Source organism: Haliotis rufescens, unplaced genomic scaffold (assembly GCF_023055435.1).
Source record: "Haliotis rufescens isolate VD_foot unplaced genomic scaffold, xgHalRufe1.0.p SCAF_29, whole genome shotgun sequence".
Taxonomy (NCBI): Eukaryota; Metazoa; Mollusca; class Gastropoda; order Lepetellida; family Haliotidae; genus Haliotis; species Haliotis rufescens.
In genome coordinates, this window is record NW_025963990.1 from 1,005,838 (window position 1) to 1,033,057 (window position 27,220).

The 27,220-nt window shown below is 42.6% G+C and overlaps 1 protein-coding gene across 1 annotated transcript; it reads right to left on the bottom strand.

Moving 5' to 3' along the window:
- Positions 1 to 427: 427 nt before the first annotated feature.
- On the bottom strand, positions 428 to 26,960 carry LOC124137701 (RNA polymerase II subunit A C-terminal domain phosphatase SSU72-like). The gene is made up of 5 exons (XM_046504121.2): positions 26,700 to 26,960; positions 22,416 to 22,559; positions 2,904 to 3,043; positions 1,467 to 1,585; positions 428 to 711 (listed from the first exon to the last, which is right to left on the bottom strand). The coding sequence occupies exons 1-5, from the start codon at positions 26,780 to 26,782 to the stop codon at positions 610 to 612; spliced, it is 588 nt and encodes a 195-aa protein (XP_046360077.1). The 5' UTR covers positions 26,783 to 26,960; the 3' UTR covers positions 428 to 609.
- Positions 26,961 to 27,220: the final 260 nt, after the last annotated feature.

The window sequence follows — 27,220 nt, forward strand, 5'->3', positions numbered from 1 at the left end:
CTAACTCTCAACTTCTTTCGCTTTCGCGACATGACATGCGCTCTCCATGCCTATTCATGTCCAATTCAAGTCCAAAGCAGTGATTCTTGTCCTGTTGTGATCAACTGCCGCATCAACTGACCTGAGGTCACACATTATTGCACCTGAACGACCACCCGCCCGTCCCTCGTCTCACAGGATACCGTTCTTCCGGAACTGCAGATCTCATCTCCATCCTCATCTGAACCATCTCCCATCCGATCTGTTCCCCTCTGCCCCCTTATCTGCCCCCCACCCCAACCTATTCCATCCCCTTCCGTCCCTAATCTGACCCCAACCCAACCCCTATCCATCTGTTCCCTCGCTGATCTGATCCCTCCACCCTGATCTGTGCCCCTTCCGTCCCTGATTTGATCCCCGCCCCACCCTAGCTGATCCCCTCCCCACCCTGATCAGATCCCTACCCCGATAGAACTGATATACATACTTTTGTGATTCTGATGCGAATTTCTACTGAAAACACAAATATTTGGATGATGCTGACATTTGCCAAAATGTGGAATTGCTTTCGAGGTAATCCCCAAGTATACCAAGTTTTCACAGTTATTTCATAATGTGTGCTGCTCCTCGTCAGTAGAACGTGGCAGTGTGCAGAATAGCCCGGTCTACGTTGGATTCGAACTCCTGGAGGATTTCGTCAATCTCGTTATCCAGGTCGTCTGAAGTGTGCAGCTGAAACACAGAGCATTGGTACATGAGCTGAAGGTATCAAGACAATATCCCGTATGAAACAGAGCAAAGCTTAGAGTTGGGTGAGGTGATTTTGCTTGTTTGTTTGATGTTTAACGCTGCACTCAGCAATAGTCAAGCCATGGCGGCGGTCTGGACCAGACAATCCAGTGATTGACATCATGATCATCGCTCTATGCAATTGAGATACGATGACATGCTATCAACCAAGTCATCTGGCAATAAGATCGCTTCTTTCAAACAGCACAGGTTACATGGACCTATTCCAACCCTGGATCCCTACTGGAAGACCAGCACGGGTTGCTGGGGATCTATTCTAACCCTGGATCCCTACTGGGAGACAAGCATAGGTTGTTGGGGATCTATTCTAACCCTGGATCCCTACTGGGAGACAAGCATAGGTTGCTGGGGATCTATTCTAACCCTGGATCCCTACTGGGAGACAAGCATAGGTTGCTGGGGATCTATTCTAACCCTGGATCCCTACTGGGAGACAAGCATAGGTTGCTGGGGATCTATTCTAACCCTGGATCTCTACTGGGAGATAAGCATAGGTTGCTGGGGATCTATTCTAACCCTGGATCTCTACTGGGAGACAAGGACAGGTTGCTGGGGATCTATTCCAACCCTGGATCCAAAGTGCAACACTGTAACCACCCAATCCTCAGTCTCGACGGTTCTGGGGAAAGGCAGGGAGACTGGACATGCCCGGATGTTCAAGCCAACGACTTCCTTACCAAGGTGACGAGGTCACATATCATGAAGGCGCCTATCGTGGCCTCCTCATGGTTGTCTTGGATATCAATGTTGATGATGTGGACAGCCTGCTCCTCTTCCTTCAACCTGGACTCCAGATCTGTCAAGAATTACAATTACAAATCAGTTAAATCTTTATTGCACAAACTGTGCTTGAGTAAGTTGGTTAGTTTGGTGCATGTCGCTAAAACAGTACAGTAAAGTACCGTTATAACGAAAGGGACTACTTATTTTAGTTGGTTATAACCGTAGTTCGTTATAAGCATATATACAGCATAACTACAGCAAATAGTCGGGACCAAAAAAGTAGTTCGTTATATCCGTCAGTTCGTTATAAGCGTGTTCGTTATAACCGTAGTTTACTGTATTTCAGTTATATCACCTTAATGTGGGTGGAAAGCCCAACCTGATGCAGGTCTTAGTGAGTATGGTTTTATGCCGCTTTTAGCAATATTCCAGCAATATCACGACGGGGCACACCATAAATGGGCTTCACACATTGTACCCACGTGGGGAATCGAACCCGGGTCTTCGGCGTGACGATCGAACGCTTCAACCACTAGGCTACCCTACTGCCCCATGCAGGTCTTAAGACCTTTACGACGAGCTGGGTATGGTGCTGAGAAACCTAGAAATATGATCAGGGTGAAACGGGATTCAAGCCATTTGCTTTACCAGAGACCAGCGTTAGGTTTCTCGCTGCATTGATCAAGATTACATATCAAGTCCAAAGTTGGTGTTAGTGTTGGCAGACAAAGGATTAAAAATTTGTGGATCCTGGCACTGAAAAGGGACACACCTTAGGCACACTAAATCATATTTACAATTGCCGAGGACCCTTGAAGATTCCGGGGTAGAATAGGTCTTCAGCAATCCATGCTTGCCGTAAAAGGTGACTATGCTTGTCGTAAAAGGCGACTAACGGGATCGGGTGGTCAGGCTCACTGACTTGGTTGACGCATGTCATCGATCCCAATTGCGTGGATCGATGCTCATGATATCAATCACTGGATTGTCTGGTCCAGACTCGATTATTTACAGATCGCCGTCATATAGCTGGAATATTGCGACGTAAAACAACAAACCAACAACAACAACAATTGCCGAGTGCGTTTATGCAAATAAAAGTCAAAGGGCAAAAACATACATGCTGAACGCTCTGACTATGTTTGTTTGTTGTTTAACGCCGCACTCTGTAAATAATCGAGTCTGGGCCAGACAATCCAGTAATTGACATCATGAGCATCGATCACGTAATTGGGATACGATGCCATTCATCAACCAAGTCAGCGAGCCTGACCATCCGATCCCGTTAGCCGACTCTTGCAACAAGCGTAGTAGCCTTTTACGGCAAGCATGGGTTGCTGAAGACCTGCCCTGATTATGTCACATGCCCCGATTGAGAATGAACAACTCACCATCAATGACCTGGTCATACACACGCTCTTCACACGTGACAATGACGTCAAACTTGTCCTTGCAAGCCTGGAAGCGTTCCGGCTTGGGCTTGATGCGTCTGTTCCTGTCCAACATGTGAAGGATTCCGTTCTGGGTGTAGCTGAGGTAGGGTTAAGGACGTGTTTGGAAACGTGATGACAACATGGACAAGAGACCTTAGCTCCTCGAATCATGCACTGCGTAATCGAGTATGCTACCGGAGTGTGTGTTTGTTGTTTAACGCCGCACTCAGCAATATTCTAGCTGTGTGACGGCGGTCTGTAAATAATCGAGTCTGGATCAGACAATCAAGCAATTGACATCATGAGCATCGCACCACGATATTGGGATACGATGACATGCATCAACCAAGTCAGCGTGCCTGACCAACCGATCCCGTAAGTCGCTTCTTACAGTGAGTGAGTGAGTATGGTTTTACACCGCTTTTAGCAATATTCCATCAATATCACGGCGGGGGGACACCAGAAATGGGCTTCACACATTGTACCCATGTCGGGAATCGAACCCGGGTCTTCGGCGTGACCAGCGAACGCTTTAACAACCAGGCTACCCGATCGCCCCCGCTTCTTTCAAGCACGGTCGCCTTTTACGGCAAGTATGGGTTGCTGAAGACCTACTCTGACCAGGTTCTTCACGGGTGGAGTGTCTCTTAAACATAGAAAGGTTGTTTGCATGTAAATTATGCGAATTATTTTGGGACTATTCCGATAATTCGATTTCGGCCGATAACCTTGATGAGATTATTAAAGTTACTCCTGATAACCTTCCTACGTGGTGCAAATATAACAAATGTACTTCAAAACCTCCAGCGGGCACCAGAAGTGGGCTTCACACATTGAAAACATGTATAGAAAATCGATACTATTTGTAAATCTAACGTTGCATCTTCATCAAGCTATGAATCAGTGAACGACGGTGTCGACCTACCCGACTCTGCTGGCTCTATGACGCACGAATCTTGTATGACAAACTCATTGGGCGGAAATAACCAACATATGAATGGCACAATGAGAGACAAAATATACAGGGTTCTGGTGGAGGGGCCGGGGAGACACGATTTTGTTCACTGCTTCAAACCACCCAATATTATTCTGTGAAAGGACCCGAACAATTTCAATTTAGAAATCATGAGGACAAATAAAAGAAGAAATTCTTTCTTTAACAAAATGGAATATCAATTGGCAAGTCCCTCACTAAAAACAATTCGTTGATAACATGTTTTCACATCCGGTTTTTTTCTGAGTAGAGTAAACGTTTCTAAAACGTCTTCAGATGAGTAATCTAAAAAATATCGTATTTCATTACTTCACTAAATCATCAACAAAGGACAGCTCAGAGACAGATGAGCGATTGAGTGAGCGATTGAGTGAGCGAGTGAGTGAGTGAGTGAGTGAGTGAGTGAGAGTGAGTGAGTGAGTGAGTGAGTGAGTGAGTGTGTTCAAGCAAGTTTAACTTCGCTTTGGACATTATTTAAGTTACATCACAACCTGTCGTCTAAATGTGGGTGGAAAGCCCGAAGTATTCCCTTGAGCGCGGGAATGGTTCTGGTAAACCAGGGAGATTCGAACCGGATAAGCAATTGAGAGGGGTGTTACAACTCAGGATGGTTAAAGACGAATTCCACACTTGATAATATCATAATTATTATTATACATTTTTATATGGCACTTATGCAGGTATTAGTATCAGCCCAAAGGCGGTTTATTTGTTCCCCGACCATTGGATCTGTTTGAATTCCAGTTATCTTTCTCAACTCCCTGGGGAGTATACAACCAAAGCTGCCTACGGGCGCTAGAGGGTTTTTATACCCAACCATATGATAGAGGTGTGGCATGAAGTGCAACTCATTCTTCCGGACAAAACTGACGCGATTCCCGTAAGAAAAGACAGGAGTGGGTGAATGAGGTGGGTTCTCGACGCTTTGAACAGTATTTCACCGATACGGCGGCATGTCAGTTGAATCTGGGGAGAACGCCCAAAGTGATGTAGATCAAAGACGATGATCACTTTGGTTGAGTCCGCTGGCACGGCGCCAGGGACTGCAATCAGGGCTAATACAAATGGTGACCGGACCCTACACACAGCAATATTCCACCTGTATGACGGTAGTCTGTAAATAATCGAGTCTGGACGATACAATCCAGTGATTGATATCATGATCATGGATCTACGGAATTGGAATACGATGACATGCATCAACCAAGTCAGCGGGACTGACCACCCGATCCCGTTAGTCGCCTGTTACAGTAAGCATGGGTTGCTGAAGGCCTATTCTACCCTGGAACTTCACGGGTATTCAGCAATACAGGGAAACCCTGTTAATCTTGACGGTACCGTTGCCAGTTAAATCGTCCTGATTATCGAATCATTGGATAGTTACCCCTTTACCTTAAACAGACGGGCCCAACAGTAATTGTCCAGAAGGTGGGGTTTCTGGTTTAACGGGGTACGGCTTACCGTGGTTTCACTGCCACCAGCCCACTCAACTTTACGTGTCACGTCAAACGCATCTGAGAGTGGCCTTCCGGCAGGTTACCCGTACAAACGATAACCCGCCACAGAAGCCATATTGGCCAAAAAAACATTTAGTTGTGTCTCTAGGGCGAGCCAGGAACATTACTAAGGCAAGCCAGGAACTTTACCAGGAACTTTACCAGGGCAAACCAGGGGCGTTACCAGGGCAAACAAGGAACGTTACCAAGGCAAACCAGGAACTTTACCAGGGAAAGCCAGGAACATTACCAGGTCGAACCAGGAACATTGCCAGGGCGAACCAGGACCATTACCAGGACCATTGGCAGGGCGAACCGGAACATTACTCGGGCCAACCAGGAACATTGCCAGGTCGAACTAGGACCATTGCAAGGTCGAACCAGGAACATTACGAAGGCGAACCAGGACCATTGCGAGGTCCAACTAGGAACTTTACCAGGGTAAAACCAGGAACATACCAGGGCAAACGAGGAACACTACCAGGTCCAACTAGGAACTTCACCAAGGCGAACCAGGAACATTACCAGGGCGAACCAGGAACTTTACCAGGGCGAACCAGAAGCGTTACCAGGGCGAACAAGGACCATTACACGGGGGAACAAGGACCATTACCAGGGCGAACCAGGAACATTGCCAGTGCGAGCCAGGAACATAACCAGGGCGAACCAGGAACAATACCAGGGCGAACTAGGACCATTACCTGGCCGAACCAGGAACATTACCACGGCTAACTAGGACCATTACCAGGGCCAACCAAGAACATTACCAGGGCGAACTAGGACAAGTACCAGGGCCAATCAGGAACATTACCAAGAACACTACCAGGAACATAACCAGGTCAAACTAGGAACATTACCAGGAACATTAACAAGGTAAACCAGGAATTTTACCAAGGCAAGACAATAACTTACAGTGTCCCGTGTTTATGAAACCATCCTTCGTGATTATTGGCGAAGCCATATAAATAATTGATATTTTGTAGTGTTGTTTTACGCTGTATCTGTGAGTGTGTGAGTGAGGTTTTACGCCGCTTTTAGCAATATTCCAGCAATATCACGGCGGGGGACACCAGAAATGGGCTTCACACATTGTACCCATGTCGGGAATCGAACCCGGGTCTTCAGCGTGACGAGCTAACGCTTTAACCACTAGGCTACCCGACCGCCCGCTGTATCTGTGTACATTGTTGTCGCTGGATTCGGAAAATAGCAACTGTCGAGGCAGAAAAAACTCGACACGTTTCGTTTCATGTAAGTAATTATGAGGAAAATTAATATTGTTTACATTGCACCCTCTCCTGCCCCTCCAAAAAGAGGTATCTGTATCTGTATCTATACTTGTGCGGGTATATTAGTTTCTTGTGAACAACGCATGTGGAGACGGGCTCAAATTCAACATCGACATTTTGTAAGAACGTTATATAGAGGAAGCAGAGCACCAGGAACGCTGTCAATCCCAAACACTCAACAATAAAGGGAAATAGGTTCCGCGACAGCTAGTTATGGCAGATTATTATTAACTACGACTATTGACCAAAACGTGTAACCAGAAACAAGGTCTGAGTGAGTGGGTGAGTATGGTTTTACGCCGCTTTTAGCAATATTCCAGCAATATCACGGCGGGGGACACCAGAAATGGGCTTCACACATTGTACCCATGTCGGGAATCGAACCCGGGTCTTCGGCGTGACGAGCGAACGCTTTAACCACAAGGCTACCCGAACGCCCCTAACAAGGTCTGAGAATAGTGAACGCATGTCGCCCACTAAACCATCTTAGTCAGGTGCGGTTGCTGCAACAGGGTGTTCTTTGAGCTGAGTACTAACGACCTGGAGCCTCGGAGCAGTAACCTTGTTCGTCAACATACTGGTTGGTCGCTTGCAGTCCATCCTTTGTTTTTTAACGCCGCACACAGCAATATTTCAGCTATATGACGGCGGTCTGTAAATAATCGACTCTGGACCACACAATCCAATGATTGACATCATGAACATCGATATACACAATTGGGATACGATGACATGCATCAACCAAGTCAGCGAGCCTGACCACCCGATCCCGTTAGTCGCCTCCTACGACAAGCATAATCGCCTTTTACGGCAAGCATGGGTTGCTGAAGACCTATTCTACCCCGGATCTTCACGGGTCCCATCCTTTTGTACACCCCTGCCTGCTGTTTATGTATACAAGATACAACGCCACTGTCAATAATTCTTTAACCTATCTGCACCAAACCATGTCTGACAACTAATCATTGAGTTACGCATGTATCTTCCGTCGTAATGTATTATAGTATTCCACATTCACAATACCTTTTGAACTATTTTGTCTCTGGGCACCACGACAAATGAGTGAGTTTGGTTCAACGTTATTTTCAAAATCATCCGTATTATTTATGCAGGTCTCAGACATTTACCATTTTGGTGAAACGCACGAGCACGGGTATGGTGCTGACAAACCAAGAAAAATAATAGGGGCCAACCGGGATTTGAACCCACGATCATAGGTTTCTGGCGCACCAAAGGGACGCAACTCTGCACAGCGAATTGCGCTTCCTTAGATCAATGCAAGTTTGACCATCAACAAATCAACTGGGGACGTCAGGAATGGGCTTCACACATTGTATCCATGAGGGGATTTTAACCTTAATCTTCAGCGAACACTTAGGCCACTAGGCTACCCCACCGCCCCAGGAATCAATGAACATGATTCGGTAAAGGCCTGACAAAGTGCATTGAGACTATCAAGACCGTCCTTCAGAGGCTGGACACATCTTCAGTGAACGAGTATGTTGAAGTATTTAAGTTAAAGCAGCTAAAAGGTAGAGGTCTGAACACGTAACAAGCTTTTCGTCATTTCTCATCGGCCACACTAGCTCATTCAAATAGGCTTACATAACCTGCGGCTTCGTGCTGTTTGAATGCCCACAAAGTTGCGTAACATACTTCCACCTGTGTATCCAGATGTATATGCGTCCAGATTGTCTGCGTGGAAGAGTGTATTGGCACAGTAGTCCAGCCATATAACAGCCGTGAGGTCTTAAGGTGAGGTAAAATGGGGTTTAACATTAAGATTATTGCACTCTACATAGCGACGTGCAGGCACGCGAATGTGTGTTGCTGCTTGTACTAGTCCGGACTGATGCCGATTTTTGAGATACCATGCCGCAGTTTAACATGAATACCCCACTCAGACACAATATACTGACCCTTAATGCCGAGTGCCAGAAAGGGTAACAACAAGTACCATCTTTTAACGTCTTTTGGTATGACGCGGCCGGGGATCGAACCCCGGACCTTCCGCTCTCCGGGCGTACGCTTTATCCACTAGACTACGGAGGCGGTCTCTTAAGGTGAGATGAAATCCCTAATTGCTTGTGGTGGAGGTCTGTCCACTTTGGAGTGAGTTGGGTTTTACACCGCTTTTACCCATAGTCCAGAAATTCCAGGCCTGGGGACACTACCTATGTGGGAAATTTGAACACAGGTCTTCGGCGGGCAACCGCATTAACCGTTAGGATACCCCCAAGATCCCAGTTAGACGGAATCAACGAGCACATGTATGGTAGAATAGAAGCCAGGAATAATGAGAGTGAACTTCGGAATCGAAACCACAACCATTTAAACTCTCTATGGAGGCATACATCGAGGGCATGTTTCTGAAGTGTAAATTTGCCACCTCAAGTCGAGAAAGGTGGAGGCTACAAAATGCACTTAAGACACTGACCTCGCAATAACCGGATTACATATGCTATCTGATGATATAGCGATGTTTTTGCTGTTAATGTATCTGTACGGAATCAACCTATAATGGTTCCAGGGTCCAAATATGATGGGAAGTGCAGCTGCAAAGAACATCCACTCGCCTCCAGGAGTGCGTGGCCACCTGTGGTCGTTTACTATGAGTATATAGAGGTTATTTAACATGGCAAGTCCCATACACCTAACGTTTCTCAACAGTCCATAAAATAAACCATCATATCAACCCACTTGTTCTTGTGCGACAATCTCCACTGACCTTGACCTATTCAGGCAATGTCTCCGAAAGCTCATCCGGGCAATCTGGACCGGAAGTCGTACACCAGCAGGGTCCGATGTCCTCCACTCCAGGTGATGTCCGCATGCATTCCCCACCTACCAACAGTTCTTCCAGGCAATGCCAAATGACATCCAAATATTCGCAATTCGTGCTTCAAAACAAGCATTACTTCTAAAACGTACATAAGAGCAGTCACAGTGAAATACCGTCACGTCGATAAACCGTAAATTAACTCAGGACACAGGACATTCCCGCAAGCTCGATTACTGGTGGCAGTGGTCTTGCAGCTAAGCGTGAAGCCATGTCTGGAATTTCTCAGAGTTTACTCCACGAGATACTGAATGCTGTAGTCAAGATACTCTTCAGCTGTTACGTCGTGCATGATGGTTCTCACGTTAATGTGCCCAAGTCACGCCCCTCCAGGTTCCGCAATAAGGGTCTGAATACAAAGTCGGATTAGAGTGTAACAAGTGCTACGTCCTGTGACCAGGTTAATTTGTTATGTCAATGACAAAGCACATCCAAGACACGTGTAGAATTTGAATTGAGTGAGTGGTTGGGGTTTTAATTTTAAATCTGCATTTGGCAGTATGTTTCAGCCACATCCCCGGACCCTTTTGTAATGTGGGAGAAGCTCCCAACAAGCCTGGGGTTTAAGTCCTTAATAAGGCCACTGATATTGCGCTAAATTTCCACACACACGTGCATGCTCAAAGCTCTACATTATTATCACCCAGTCAATAGATAAGTGTGCACTCGATTTTCATTCTTGGCTCACTTTACCATCTCATCCTACCAGGTACCCATTGACTGCTAATTTTCCACACGACACACGTGCATGCTCAAAGCTCTACATTATTATCACCTGGTCAATGGATCAGTGTGCACTAGATTTTCATTCTTGGCTCACTTTACAATCTCATCCTACTGGGTACCCATTCACTGCAGGGTGAAGAGAAGCATATGTGAACAAAGTAATTTGCCCAAGGAGACATCACATCAGCTACATGTGCTGGTGTGGGGCAGGACCGAAGCCTAGAAACTCTCTGGAGTGAAGCTTCTGAAAGGGTCTCCCATGCCTCCACTGCTTTCCTCACCTGATCTGTGACCTGACACTGTACACAGGACCAGGTGCCACCACAGCCATGGTCTGGATGGTGAATGAGGAAATCTTGGAATAAGAACCCACAAACACAGATCCAAGGAGGCTGGTCACTTGTCAGGAGAGGAGGTAGGGCTGCTGGGATATGCTTGAAACAATTTGAAGCTGTTGTGAAAATTCAGAAAATCAGTAATTATTTCGTTCCAGTTTTTATTGTTCAATGGATGATCAGATTGGTTGGTTTGTTGTTTAACGCTGCACTCAGCAATATTCCAGCTATATATGACGGCTGTCTGTAAATAATCAAGTCTGGACAAGACAATCCAGTGATTAACATCATGAGCATCGATCCACGCAATTGGGATCGATGACATGCATCAACCAAGTCAGCGAGCCTGACTACCCGATCCCGTTAGTCGCCTTTTACGACAAGCATAGTCGCCTTTTACGGCAAGCATGGGTTGCTGAAGACCTATTCTACCCTGGAATCTTCACGGGTCAGAAATAGATGTGTTGGGGACTCAATTCAGACTCTTCCACAAAATGCTCCCCACTCTCCTGAATATCAAATTGTTGGTCCAAAGCAAGCAGCACATCACCCATGTACAAATGATTCAGGATACAGGATTCGACCTCACAATCACAAGATTCTTGCACATCCAAGGGACAAACTCAGCACAGCAATGGCCACAAATTAGACACTGGACCAACCATGCCTCCCTCCACCTTGGTCAAGAGTGAGTGAGTGAGTTGGGTTTAACACCGCTTTTAACAGTATTCCTGTTATATCACATGTCAGCTTAATGTGGGAGGAAAGCTCGAAGTGATGCAGGTCTCAGACGTTTACCACTTCGGTGAAACCCACGAGCACGGGTATGGTGCTGACAAACCTAGAAACATAATCGGGGCGAACCGGGATTCGAACCCACAATCATAGGTTTTTGGCTTGACCAAGAGATGCAACTCTGCACAGCGAATCACGGCGCCTCAGACGACTGGGCCAGACATGCCCCCACCTTGGTCAAGACCCCATCTAACACATACCAATGAGCATGACATCACCAATATACGTGAGTTGAGTCTTACAGCAGTAACAGAGCGGTGACCCAAGAAATGGGTTTCACACTTTGTAATATGGGGAATCAAACCTTTTACAAGTGAACGCTTTCACCACTAAGCTACACCAACACCCCAGCAATATAACTGTTTCTGGTGGTCATTCTCAGGACAATGGTTAACATTTCATTTTAAATTTTCAAATAAATTAAACCATTCACAGAAATGTCTATTCTTTGTTGAATCCTGGAACAGTCCAACACATATTAATGCAAATGTAAAACAATCAGCGACTTAAATGTTTGTTTGTTTGTTGTTTAACGCTGCACTCAGCATACTCCAGCTACATGACAGCAGTCTGTAAATAATTGAGTCTGGACAGGACAATCCAGTGATTGACATTATGAGCATCGATCCCAAAATTGAGATATGACATGCATCAACCAAGTCAGCGATCCTGACTAACCGATCCGGTTTGTCGCCTTTTACAACAAGCATAAACGCCTGAGATGGGTTTTAGTCTTTTACCCACCTAAATCAATATTTCACACATTGTACCCTCCTTAGGCAATAAAACCATTGCCTTTAGCTGAGGATCCAATGATTGTACTACCTGGGCTACCTGACAGCTCAGAGCTCCTTGTAAAGATGTAAAAAATAAAGTACATGGATACAAAGACGTGAAAAGAAAGGTTTATTCAAAACAACACTTACATCTTAATGTCAAGGATAAGTTTTTAGAGCTGTTCTTGAAATGACCATCTTCTTATACTATTTAGATCAAGAAATCCTTTCCAATAAGGCCACACTTTTTTATTTTTTATGTTTCGCAGATTTATTCCATCTTTTCCACACAAGAACGGTATAAATAAAAATAAAAATAAATACTTTGTCAATCATTTATTTTTGTATTTATATGAAAGTCATTCTGCCATAGAGTTAAAACTGCAGGTGGCTTCTTGAATCACACAAAGTGATGTAGACATGGAATTCATATATAACATTTTATATTGTATCAGCGGGTCTATATTACTGGTGGGAGACATAAAAAAAATAATCTGTTAATGTTTCATTTGTTTCTTTTCCAGCTGCTTTTCAGTAGGGGTGGCGTGCCCGTGAAATGAAAAACATAAAATGTTTCCAACTGGTTGTCTGTTACCGTATTCGACGTAATAAGCGCCCTGCTCTAATAAGCGCCCACTGCGATATTTGCCAATATATTGGCTAGTAAACAATCTCAATTAGCACCCCTTCCAAGTGGTTTACGTACATAAGACTTATTTATTTGCGTATAATACGCACTCGTATGTTATATGCACCCTTAATTATGGGCAATTAAATCCTGGAAAAATATTTCTGTCGTATATAAACATTTCAGGCTTCAGCATAAACCACGAAATTTACGATCTTTCAACTCAAAATAATATTCTAATAAGAGCCCCCTATTTCTAATTTTGAGAGCGCCCTGGGCGCTTATTACCTCGAATACGGTATGTCACATAGCTATGTCATATACTACTCAAAAAAAGTTAAGGATCACCCGATTCTTTCATATTGGTAATGTTAATCTGTCATGGCATGAGAGATTAACTATCGTAATATGAAAGAATCAGGTGATCCTTAACTTCTTTTGAGTAGTATATGTCTGAAAGCCTTGACACCATACACAGATTTATCCAGGATTTAAAACTAGTGAGTGGGCAAGTTTTTCACGTCGCTTTAGGTAATATTTCATCAATATCAGGACAGGGGAGGATTCAAAACTAAGTGCCCTTGCCAGGTACTTTTGAATTTTTTTAAATATTTTGCTCGAAACTGCTACATGTATTTTTTAAAGCTTATTTTCTTAACTTCAGAGGTATCTGAAATAATGCAATGATGTCAAAATAAACCACCTCTACAAGTCCTGCTTTTAGTGAAACACAAGTCACCTAGGCCAAGCCATCACATAGGTTATAAATATCAACATTAATTGGGAATTAGTTTTATTCCTATGTGGGAAATATTACTGACATTTGCTGTAGACTTGGTAGCGAATATCTGCCTCTAAGCAGGTCTACATAAAACCATAACCTACAATTAATAAAGAATGAGTCCTGAGTTTTACATATGAAATGTCCTCTAATTTAATAAGACATATAAGTCAACTCATGGTGATGCTATTTTCCAGAAAACTATCTGCAGCCAGAGATGAAAAATGGCAGCAGTCAGCTAGAGCCAGTTTGTCTGAAAGGTTGGCTTGCTAAAAGTATCCTGAGGACGTGTAGAGTTTGAGGATTTTAGAGGGTGTCGAATCTGTCATGAAAGACTGGTGGTTCCAGTTTAAAAAAACATTTTGCAAATATTTCTATGTTTCAGTCAGAAAGCATTTACATGTAGTTGTACAAAAGTTGTAGTTGGAGGTGACCTTCATATTGACCTATTGAGTGAGTGAGTGAGTATGGTTTTACACCGATTTTAGCAGCATTCCAGCAATATTGAAATGGGCTTCACAAATTGTACCCATGTTGGGAATCGAACCCGGGTCTTCGGAGTGACGAGTGAACGCTTTAACCACTGGGCTACCCCACCGCCCCTGACCTATTGGGACTGAATGTGAAATCACTAATAATGGAATTTTGTCATTGCTTGTCAAGGTTAATGTCTGCTAACTCGTACCTGACCAATTCATAGTCTATTTTTGTTTTAGTTTGTTGTTTATATATTCAAAAGTTGGTGAATATTGTCTACCGCAATAATCTGGCCACATCACAGCAGTCTGTAAAAAGTCAAGTTCAGGCCAGACAGACCAGTGATTGACATTATGAGCAACATCCCACACTGAGCCTTGACCGCCCATTTCCATTAAGTTGCCCTCATTAACAACATTGTTAACTTAATTATAATTTACTAATTTAATTGGTTATCAGACTTCACAATCCATTGGGAGATCATTGAAATCAAATCAAATTGAGTCAAATCCCTTCATTAGTTATTTTAAAAATCAGCTGATGTCAGTACATTGCAAAAGCTCTTCTGGTCCATTACTGTTGTAAAGGATGCTGTCAAACAACACAAAACCAACTGTGGGGACAGTAGTAAGTTGGGTTTAATGCTGCTTTGGTCAGTATTTCAGTTATATCACAGTGTTTCAGCAGGATGAGGGAGGAGTGATTAAGTTGGGTTTAGCGTTGCTTTGGCCAGTATTTCAGTTATATCACAGTGTTTCAGCAGGATGAGGGAGGAGTGAGTGAGTTGGGTTTAACACTGCTTTGGTCAGTATTTCAGTTATATCAGTGTTTCAGCAGGATGAGGGAGGAGTGAGTGAGTTGGGTTTAACACTGCTTTGGTCAGTATTTCAGTTATATCAGTGTTTCAGCAGGATGAGGGAGGAGTGAGTGAGTTGGGTTTAACACTGCTTTGGTCAGTATTTCAGTTATATCACAGTGTTTCAGCAGGATGAGGGAGGAGTGAGTGAGTTGGGTTTAACACTGCTTTGGTCAGTATTTCAGTTATATCAGTGTTTCAGCAGGATGAGGGAGGAGTGAGTGAGTTGGGTTTAACACTGCTTTGGTCAGTATTTCAGTTATATCAGTGTTTCAGCAGGATGAGGGAGGAGTGAGTGAGTTGGGTTTAATGCTGCTTTGGTCAGTATTTCAGTTATATCACAGTGTTTCAGCAGGATGAGGGAGGAGTGATTAAGTTGGGTTTAGCGTTGCTTTGGCCAGTATTTCAGTTATATCACAGTGTTTCAGCAGGATGAGGGAGGAGTGATTAAGTTGGGTTTAGCGTTGCTTAGGTCAGTATTTCAGTTACATCAGTGTTTCAGCAGGATGAGGGAGGAGTGAGTGAGTAAGTTGGGTTTAGGGCAGCTTTGGCCAGTATTTCAGTTACATCAGTGTTTCAGCAGGATGAGGGAGGAGTGATGAGTAAGTTGGGTTTAGGGCAGCTTAGGTCAGTATTTCAGTTACATCAGTGTTTCAGCAGGATGAGGGAGGAGTGAGTGAGTAAGTTGGGTTTAGGGCAGCTTAGGTCAGTATTTCAGTTACATCAGTGTTTCAGCAGGATGAGGGAGGAGTGAGTGAGTAAGTTGGGTTTAGGGCAGCTTAGGTCAGTATTTCAGTTACATCAGTGTTTCAGCAGGATGAGGGAGGAGTGATGAGTAAGTTGGGTTTAGGGCAGCTTAGGTCAGTATTTCAGTTACATCAGTGTTTCAGCAGGATGAGGGAGGAGTGAGTGAGTAAGTTGGGTTTAGGGCAGCTTAGGTCAGTATTTCAGTTACATCAGTGTTTCAGCAGGATGAGGGAGGAGTGAGTGAGTAAGTTGGGTTTAGGGCAGCTTAGGTCAGTATTTCAGTTACATCAGTGTTTCAGCAGGATGAGGGAGGAGTGAGTGAGTAAGTTGGGTTTAGGGCAGCTTAGGTCAGTATTTCAGTTACATCAGTGTTTCAGCAGGATGAGGGAGGAGTGAGTGAGTAAGTTGGGTTTAGGGCAGCTTAGGTCAGTATTTCAGTTACATCAGTGTTTCAGCAGGATGAGGGAGGAGTGAGTGAGTAAGTTGGGTTTAGGGCAGCTTAGGTCAGTATTTCAGTTACATCAGTGTTTCAGCAGGATGAGGGAGGAGTGAGTGAGTAAGTTGGGTTTAGGGCAGCTTTGGGCAGTATTTCAGTTACATCAGTGTTTCAGCAGGATGAGGGCGGAGTGAGTAAGTTGGGTTTAGGGCAGCTTTGGCTAGTATTTCAGTTACATCAGTGTTTCAGCAGGATGAGGGAGGAGTGAGTGAGTAAGTTGGGTTTAGGGCAGCTTAGGTCAGTATTTCAGTTACATCAGTGTTTCAGCAGGATGAGGGCGGAGTGAGTAAGTTGGGTTTAGGGCAGCTTTGGTCAGTATTTCAGTTACATCAGTGTTTCAGCATGATGAGGGAGGAGTGAGTGAGTTGGGTTTAACGCTGCTTAAGTCAGTATTTCAGTTACATCAGTGTTTCAGCAGGATGAGGGCGGAGTGAGTAAGTTGGGTTTAGGGCAGCTTAGGTCAGTATTTCAGTTACATCAGTGTTTCAGCAGGATGAGGGCGGAGTGAGTAAGTTGGGTTTAGGGCAGCTTTGGCCAGTATTTCAGTTACATCAGTGTTTCAGCTTGATGAGGGAGGAGTGAGTGAGTAAGTTGGGTTTAGGGCAGCTTTGGCCAGTATTTCAGTTACATCAGTGTTTCAGCAGGATGAGGGCGGAGTGAGTAAGTTGGGTTTAAAGTTGCTTTGGCCAGTATTTCAGTTACATCAGTGTTTCAGCAGGATGAGGGCGGAGTGAGTAAGTTAGGTTTAGGGCAGCTTTGGCCAGTATTTCAGTTATATCACAGTGTTTCAGCAGGATGAGGGCGGAGTGAGTAAGTTGGGTTTAACGCTGCTTTGGCCAGTATTTCAGTTACATCAGTGTTTCAGCTTGATGAGGGAGGAGTGAGTGAGTAAGTTGGGTTTAAAGTTGCTTTGGCCAGTATTTCAGTTACATCAGTGTTTCAGCAGGATGAGGGCGGAGTGAGTAAGTTGGGTTTAAAGTTGCTTTGGCCAGTATTTCAGTTACATCAGTGTTTCAGCAGGATGAGGGCGGAGTGAGTAAGTTAGGTTTAGGGCAGCTTTGGCCAGTATTTCAGTTACATCAGTGTTTCAGCAGGATGAGGGAGGAGTGTGTAGGTTGGGTTTAACACTGCTTTGGTCAGTAATCCCCTCATTGGGGTTAAAATGGGTTTCTGGTGTTTGAAGCGATGTGCAATATCAACGATCAGACCAGGGCCCAGTCTCCCTGCTCCTGCCTGGACTGTTGTTTTTCTGTCAGCTCATTTATTTGATTACAGTGACCACAACTTTTGTCACCTTAGTAACAACCCTGAAGATGCATTCAGTTGTTAACTTTGGGGGATTAATCCCCGACAGGCATTATTGTGTGCCATGGGTGCTGGTGTTATATTACCCAAACAAGATGTTAGTAATAAAACCCTAGTTACCAATTGCTAGTTGTTATTTTAATTATTCCCAAAGTCAAGATGAAAGGTCATTTCACACATCCAACAATGCATGCAATGTTGTTATTTTTATAGGATTAACAGAAATATCAGAACCAGCATAAGTTTGTTTGTTTGTTTGTTGTTTAACGCCGCACTCAGCAATATTCCAGCGGTCTGTTAAATAATCGAGTCGGGACCAGACAATCCAGTGATTGACATCATGAGCATCAATCCACGCAATTGGGATCGATGACATGTATCAACCAAGTCAGCGAGCCTGACCACCTGATCCCGTTAGTTGCCTTTTACGACAAGCATAGTCGCCTTTTACGGCAAGTATGGGTTGCTGAAGACCTATTCTACCCCGGAATTGAACCAGCATAAGAATCAATGTGACAATCATATCAGCCACGCCTAAATATAGGTGTGTTTTGGAGGCTATTTTAGAAGAATATGATTTCCGCACATTCACTTGGACCTTTAAATACTTTCTACAAATATTATGAATTTTTCTCTTTCGGAAATTGACTAAATCTATCTAAAAAATCGCAATCATTTTTTTCACTTTACCAGCTCTTTAATTGTGTTTTGGATGAGTTTCGTGGCAATCAATCATGGGGGACCTGGTATAGAACGTGCCCCTTGCACCCCATTGCCAATGGCATGAAGTGTACTAAATTCAAAACCTGTGGGAATTCCAGGTTAGAATGGGTTTCATGCAACCTATGCTGCTCGTAACAGGTGAGTTAATGGATCAAGTGATCATGCTTGTTGACATGATTGCAGGTGTGCCAATGCAACCTAAAGACGTGGATCGATGCTCATAACAATCACTGGATTGTCTGGTCCAGGCAAGATTATTTACAGGTCGCTGTCATATAGTGAGTGAGTGAGTATGGTTTTACGCCGCTTTTAGCAATATGACCGCGGGGGACACCAGAAATGGGCTTCACACATTGTACCCATGTTGGGAATCAAACCCGGATCTTCGGTGTGACGAGCGAACGCTTTAACCACTAGTCTACTCGACCGCACCTAGATGTCATACAGCTGAAATATTGCTGAGTGCAGTGTAAACAACACACACGTATGCACACTCTTGTCAGTCAATTTTATGTCATCAATATTCACAAGTTAGTCTAAACTTCACGACATATCTGTAATGTAGGCATCCCATCAATTATGTTGAAACCTCCGTAAGTGTTAAAGTGTTGATTTGCATATTTCTTCAGTCTGGAATCATATGGTGTGTGTATCTAAAATTTATCTTGGTGTGGGTAAATTTGCAGCGAACAAAGCTGTTCTGGGTGAAACTGGATGTCATTCTATGTTTATAAAGACGCAAATAAGGGGAACTAAGTACTGGATTAAGCTTTTGTGAATGAATGCAAGTTGATACCCCTCACAAAGTTATGTTATGCTTTAAGTATTAGAGTGAGTGAGTTGGGTTTAACGCCGCTTTTAACAGTATTCCAGTTATATCACAGCGTGTCAGCTTAATGTGGGAGGAAAGCCCCAAGTGATGCAGGTCTCTGACGTTTACCACTTCGGTGAAACCCACGAACAGGGGTATGGTTCTGACTAACCTAGAAACATAATCAGGGCGAACCGGGATTCGAACCCACAATCATAGGTTTCTGGCGTGCCCAAGGGACGCAACTCTGCACAGCAAATCACGGCGCCTCAGACGACTGGGCCACCCGTGCCCCCCTTAAAGTATTAGATGAGAATGGAAAAGTCAATTGGGCATTGTATGTGAGACATGTTATTTAGTAGTGGTTTTGCTTATGTGTGGTTATTCCAAGATGTTGGTGACTAAAACATGTTTTTATCTGCATTGAAAAGAGGCTTAAGAGATGTATATTTCCAATCATGGTACCACAGTTTAGAGTCATCTACCTTATTAGTGCATTATGCTGATATAAAATCTCTTCTGCAACCCGAATTATACATAACAGCACTAAGACACAAACAATTAGTTAGAGCAATGGGTAAATATCGAATATCTCTTCAAAACTTTCGAGTCAAAATTTGTTGTAAAAAGTCACTGTTAAGTATACCTCATTCAGAATCTATATGTAAAGACTGTGACCTTCATTTATTAGAGGATGAATACCATGTCTTTTTTGTATGTAAGAAATAAATTCATTTGAGATATACCTTTTTTTTTTTTACCTCATTACAGAAATATTATAAAGGTAATATTATCTTTGCAAATTTATTTAAATCCTGTGGCATTAATGAACTACGCTTGATAGCTTTATATTCATGTAAATAATTTAAAATGAGATTGACAGATGTAACACTCGGACATGTGACCTAAACTATGATTTATCTTACAACTGTACTATGGGCCATGAAGCCTGAATTACGAAATAAACTTGATCGATTGTATCTCAAATTTACCACTACTCAAATATACATAAGGTTAAAAAATAATAGTCTTGGTTCTCAGGCACTGGCAGCATCATCATAAAGTCTGCTGCATGTTTCCGTTTTCAAAAAAATAAAAAATTTCCTAATACTCAGGAACAATACGATCCAAAATATCAAAGAGTTACTTCCCTTTACATGTGCACTGCTTTACTGCACATCTCGTGTTATGGTCATGGCGGCAATATGAGTTTGCATAATTGTTTATGTAGAGAGGCCCTTTCCCAGGTTGATGGTACACAACTGTATATTTGGTTACATACAAGTTTGAACACGCAAAAAAGAAAATAGAAACCACTGCCTGCCCGCACTATGTTTTCAAAAGTCATTGCTTGAGAACTAATTCTAATATTTTTTAAGCCTAACAAGCAATACAAATTCCCCCTTCATTTCGAAACAAGACGGGTCCAATAAGCCTATTATTTCCAAAACCTGCGCCACCATTTTCACAAGTAATAGATTAAGCAACACAAAATATTCACATCTGAACTGTATCATTGGAGACCCTCTTCAGGACTTTTGCTACACAGATGGTCAATTTCAGAACACAGAACTCAACTCACTCACAATTGTTCGACATTTTGAAAGACAAATGTTGCACAGGAACAATCTGTAACAAATGAAATAAGCAATTATTCAAATATGACAAAACCATTATTATGTAACGTAACAAATCATTGTAACCTTAGAAATAGTAATTTTCCACATGTTTGTGATGGTGAATCAACACAAGTAAATCATGCTTATCATAATTGCTCTAGGGTATTGTAGCTTTACACTTGGGAGATAGATTTATATATCATGTGTAGAATATACTGTATTTCTAATTAAGAATAATGAACAGAAGTCAACACTTGAATACATACCTCTTCATTGATCCTGAATATCTCCATTACAGGGTTATAGGCAAAGGGAGATAATGAATGATAATTTGTGGAGTTGTCTCCCTTCAGTATAAATTGCATTTTCAAATGAACAGTACGGGCAAAAATAAACGATTTTTAGTAAGAAATGAATATTAGGTGAAATTAAAAAAACAAGACAAACTGGACTGAACATGATCATAGAAAACCAGTTTTGACAGTTTGGGCGCTAATAAATTGAAAGGGTATCATACCCCGGTCAATTTAACACCTGGCAGTCAAAATCATGTCACAAGCTAATTAGTCATCAAATACATTCATCCAAGCCATCAGTATAATCAATATAGGATCAGTATAACACCCAATACAACCAAGATCCAACAAAAGGCAAACTCATACTCAAATGAAAGGAAAATTGAAATTGCCATCTCACGCCTCAGACTCGGTCACAAAAAGCACTATGACAAGGTTTGTTCATCTTGCAATCAGGCTGAATCCATTGCTCACGTGTTACTAGAATGTCAATACCACACCCCAGCCCGGGCTCGGTTAAAACAAGAATTGCAGTTAGATCCGCTATCTGTCATAGATCTCCTGAAGACAAGATATGCAATAACTCACACTATTTCTGAGAGATGGAAAGCTACTCGAACGTTTCTAAATAGAGCAGCCAAGGATAAAAATGAAATTATATCCATATACGAAAAAAGAAATCATATCAATACAAAAACAGACATTATGTGAATACCAAACTCACAATAGATATGTGTACCCTACTCACACACAGGAGTCCCAAAGAGAGATAGGTCAGCTGAAATTGCTTAGGCGGAAGGTGACCTCTTAAACACTTAATGCAACAAAAACCAATGCATCAAATAAACACAATAAGTTAAACCCTCTGTGTGAGCGAGGATGGATTTACGATGCATTTAACAATATTCCCGAAACACCATGGTGCTACATGTCACACCCCCTGGTGAAATGAATTGAGTATTTGTCAAGACACATGAATGTCCAAACCACAATACACCCCACTGATCCACAACTCGCAAGTAATACATTCTCAAGAATCACATCGCATTTGTCAAGACCATTTCTTTGCAATTTTAGCAGTCAGTTTGGACAAGTGTGTGGTATACTAGAGTCTGCTTAGTGCTTAGGGCCACAATCATTGCATTACACAACAGAAAGATTATGAGTGAGTGAGTTGGGTTTAACGCCGCTTTTAAAAGTATTCCAGTTATATCGTGGCGTGTCAGCTTAATGTGGGAGGAAAGCCCGAAGTGATGCAGGTCTCAGACGTTTATCACTTCGGTGAAACCCACGAGCACGGGTATGGTGCTGACAAACCTAGAAACATAATCGGGGCGAACCGGGATTCGAACCCACAATCATAGGTTTCTGGCGTGCCCAAGGGGCGCAACTCTGCACAGCGAATCGCGGCGCCTTAGACGACTGGGCCACCCGTGCCCCCGAAAGATTATGAACAAAAATACAGGTTTAGAATGGGATACAGGTCTGGGTCTTTCCTAATGAGGTCCTTATACATCTCATCGTAGGTGATGCTGAAGTCATAGATATTTGGCTTGTCTGGCGCAGATCCCGGCAGCTTCACCTGACTTCCTGTTCCGAACGACCTCACCTGGAATCCCTTTTTGCTAAAACAGAAAAAAAAGACAAACGAATTTGAAATTAAAATGAAATATAAATACACAATGCCATTTAGAAGTGATCAAATGTAATAAATGTTACATTTGGGATAAAAAAAATTAAGTAAGGTACAGATTCTTGCACTTTGGGGGTTTGAGTCCAATCCAGGATTCAAAACCACACTGCAAGAGTGAGGCACCTCATCACCAGAACACAGTCAAACATAAACTGAAATAAGTGAAGTATTCTGTACGACTGTTTAAGCCTTTTTCTGTATAGAAAAAACAAAACAAATTAACATAATCATACAATATAACAGCTTCCATTGACAGACAGACTTGTCAATACTGTAAAGAACTGTTAGTCAGATTGTGTGGCTGGGGTAGGGGCAGGCAGTTTGGGTGGGGCGAGGGGGGGGGGTCATTCCCTCTTTTTGTCTGCCTCTAAGTGTGCTGTTCCCTACACCTCCCCACCCTCAGTAACTCAAAATGTGATCTGACCCGTGAAGATCCGGGGAAGAATAGGTCATAAAAGGTGACCCTGCTGGTCAGAAGAGGCGACTGACTCGATCGGGTGGTCAGGCTTGCTGACTTGGTTGATGCATGTCATTGTATCCCAATTGAGTGGATCAATACTCATGATATCAGTCCATGAATTGTCTGGTCCAGACTCGATTATTTACAGATCGTCGTCATATAGCTGGAATATTGCTGAGTGCGGCATTAAACAACAAACAAACGTGATCTCCAGCCTACCCAGGAAGATCTGTTCAATCCTGGATCTGCTTTTTGAATACAGGTGACAAGTACTGGTGATAATTCTGTCTTATCTTATGTCTTAGTTTAACGTTTGACTAAGGCTAAATGTTTACAAGTCATTTTTTAGAAGCCATAAAACTAAAACTCTTTTTGAAGCAATAAAACTTCACAACAGGGAATACCAAGACTTGGCTCCACACACTGAACCAATAAAAATGAAACCCAGGTAATATACCGGTACCTGATGAGTGTGAACAGTTCAACTACCAGACTATCCCAACACCCGAAGAACAGTGAAGATCTGGGTTAGAATAGGTCTTTAGCAACCCATGCTTGCCGTAAGAGGCGACTAGCGGATTGGGTGGTCAGACTCGCTGACCTTGTTCATGCATGTCATTGTATCTCAATTGCGGAGACAAATGCTCATGATATCAATCACTGGATTGTCAGGTCCAGACTCGATTATTTACAGACCGCTGTCATATAGCTAGAATAATGCTGAGTGTGGCATTAGTTACACAAACAAACAATCGTCACATTAAGCAGCTACAATGTTGCAATATCATATTGATTGCTAGTTGTGACTAGTCATTGATGATATATTTCATCCATGAAGTCATAAGCTAAAAACATGGTTCATCTATCAGCCCAAAACATCACACCCACAACAATCTGACTGACATTTGTGTATGATACATATATTTACAACAAACAGTGTTTAACACCATTGATATTATTGACTCGGAAGTGAAGCTAAATATCCTAAATTACCATTCATGATAGAATAGGACCCATGAAAACAATACTGTCAAAATGAGTGGGTGAGTTGGGCCTAACAATATTTTCTATCATGCCTTCAGTTCTATCAGTTTGTCAGACTGATGTGTGAGGAAAGCCTGAAATGATGCAGGTCTTAAGACGTTTAAGGGATGCAACTCGGCATGTGCATCAATTTTACAGTCTTATCAGTACAAGAAGCTATTAATCAATGAAGAATAAAACAACATACAGATCAAATTGAGAATTAGAATGACCTATTAAGATAAACGTAAGTTCATATTGTTTTTTCAGCACCCTGAAATAGTTCAGGTCTGGACCAAGTGAGTGAGTGAGTGACTTGTGTTTAACGCTGCTTTTAACATTATTCCAGTTATATCCCGGTGTGTCAGCTTAATGTGGGAGGAAAGCCCGAAGTGATGCAGGTCTCAGACGTTTACCACTTCGGTGAAACCCACGAGCATGTGTATGGTGCTGACAAACCTAGAAACAATTGGGGTGAACCGGGATTCGAACCCACAATCATGGGTTTCTGGCATGCTCAAGGGACGCAACTCTGCACAGCGAATCGCGGCGCCTTAGACAACTGGGCCACCCATGCCCCGGTCTGGAAAAAGCAAAAGAGTGTTGATCAATGTACGTTTGTGTTGTTTATTTGTTGTTTAACATCACAGTGACACTCAGCCATATTCCAGCTATATCATGCAGCCTTTAAATAATCTGTACCAGACAAACAATTGCTTGAAATTGTTGGCAATGATCCATGCAGTTGGGGAAGGATGACAGACAATCAACCATGTCACCGACTGGCGTAAGTTCCTGGGGACAAAATCTAAACCAGAATCCACAGCTGTAGTTTGTTCTTCCATAACTATTGAGTGAGTGAGTTTTACTTTAACATCACATCGGTAATATTTCAGCCATATCGTGACGAGACAAAATTAAAATTATACATTGATCACGAATATATTTAGACTTTGTAAATTACTGTCGTCGAAGGACAGTACAAGAACTAGAATATCACAGGCTTATTTAAACCTAGTTTGAAAGCATGTAAGAATTAACTATCATTCAACAACATAATATAAAAACAGGCTATAGATCGCCAGCAACTGAAGGTAGATCACTTATAGTACCTTTGATACCTGCATGGACCAGAGCAGGATTTACACCATCCCTTCAAGTGGTGATAAATTTATCCAAAAATTAAAACACATATTCTACGATTAAAAATGTAGTTGAAAAAACAACAACTTTGAATGACGTGGTCTTTAGGGCTGGGACGGGTAACTCGGGTACTTGGGTCGGGTGGGTACTGAGTAGGACCAGGGTACCCACAGGACTACCCAGACCCGTGGTTAGTCACGTGATTATATTGTTTAATGGCAAAAAAATATCTAGAATGCTATGGTTACACTATAAGTGACAAATGATCACATTTCTTTCCCACTATGCACACATTCCTTCTGACTTTATGTGTTTGTTTAAAGATAAAACTTCAGTCAACTTCAGTGTATGCATGACCAGATCATTTCATACCTGTATCTAAATACATTTTGACAGGAGTATGGTCAAACGTTTCCCAATAGGACATTTTGTACCTATCTCTTGAGACCTACAGCGGGTACCCGGGTAGGGTCGGGTAATAGGGGGTTAATACCCGGGTAGTAAATTTGGACTCGTCCCAGCCCTAGTGGTCTTACATCCCACTACTTGTATTCCTACTCCACATACTCAGTACGGACAGCAGCGATTCTGTCCACCAAAATTCCCTGAACAGGTGGATCAATGCTCTACTTTGTGAGATCAAAACGTTACTCCGTACTTGCCATGTGACAGCCGCTGTCATATTGCCTACTGTACATTTTCAACCCCAACCTTGTTTGGTTCAAACTCTATTCCTCAAATGTCATGTGATACAGCTGTTAAATTGCTGACCACCATTCAGCAAGGAAACAAATTACTATTCTCTCTGTTGTCAACCTAGTCCCCATTTGTCACATGTTACACAAAGAAGAAACAACTGATGACTTTCTGCCATGTGTACCCTGGAAACACCACAAGCACGATCAGTGATTTCTTTTGTTTTTCAATATGTGCATTCAAAGCTTGGCAGTGAAAAGAGTTAATTTGTAAACAGGGAACTTTCATAAACATGAATATACGCAATTCGAAGATGAAAAGCAGAGGAGGAAGGAAGAAATTACACCAAAAATGTTTTCTTTGTTATACTTATAGCTACATGTGTATGGTTCAATGCCTCCATCATGCCCATCGGACATGCCCACCTATATAGATGTGTGTGCCAGTGGACATCTGTGGGTAAGATCAGAACTGAAAGAAACACCTGATTGCAAGGTTATTATTTCCAACCACTTTCAATACTGGTTGTACAACACAACAGAACACTTGATAAAAGTTCAAATCACCAATGACTTATTACAATAAGATCAAGTGGCTTCAGGTCACCTTGTTAAAATGAACCCACCATTGTGTTGGATGATTTGGATGTATTATAGCAATAAAAATGACAAATCATACGAAAACTAAGTTGGTCGTAAAACAGAACATTGTATATCCATGATGAGAAAATAAACATATGGTTTCGCTGACCTAAGAAAGTTATGAGCCTCCATGCTCCGGTTTTGATTACTGGAACAAACAATTCCAATTTTCAAATGACCGTCGTACGTCATCGTGGCAAGTCCTCTTTCTCTAAATACAAACTTAAGAAAATGAACTTTCAGTTGCTTATCTTTCACACAAACAAATAACGATCAGATTGTATTTGGTTTAAAAGGAGTGTCAGTATCCGCAGAATAACATGGCGAGTGACAGAATATGCGTGATGCTTCGAGGAAGTTGGTAGTTGCAATTAACCAGTCACCTTTTCTTTACGGTCTGGTTAAACGGGGTTATTACACTCCTTGGGATATTGACCAATGGTATTGCAGTATCGGCTGTACACTAAAGCTGGGTTCCGTATCTATTTAAGCGTGTTTAAGATCATCACAGCGATATTTGCGTGTCCCCAATGCTTTAATGCAGTATAAGGACAGAGAAGGTTGCATGCGCTGTGATGGAGCCTTATGGCAAGTGGTCGAAGCGCAAGGACAACCGGGAACCATCTCATT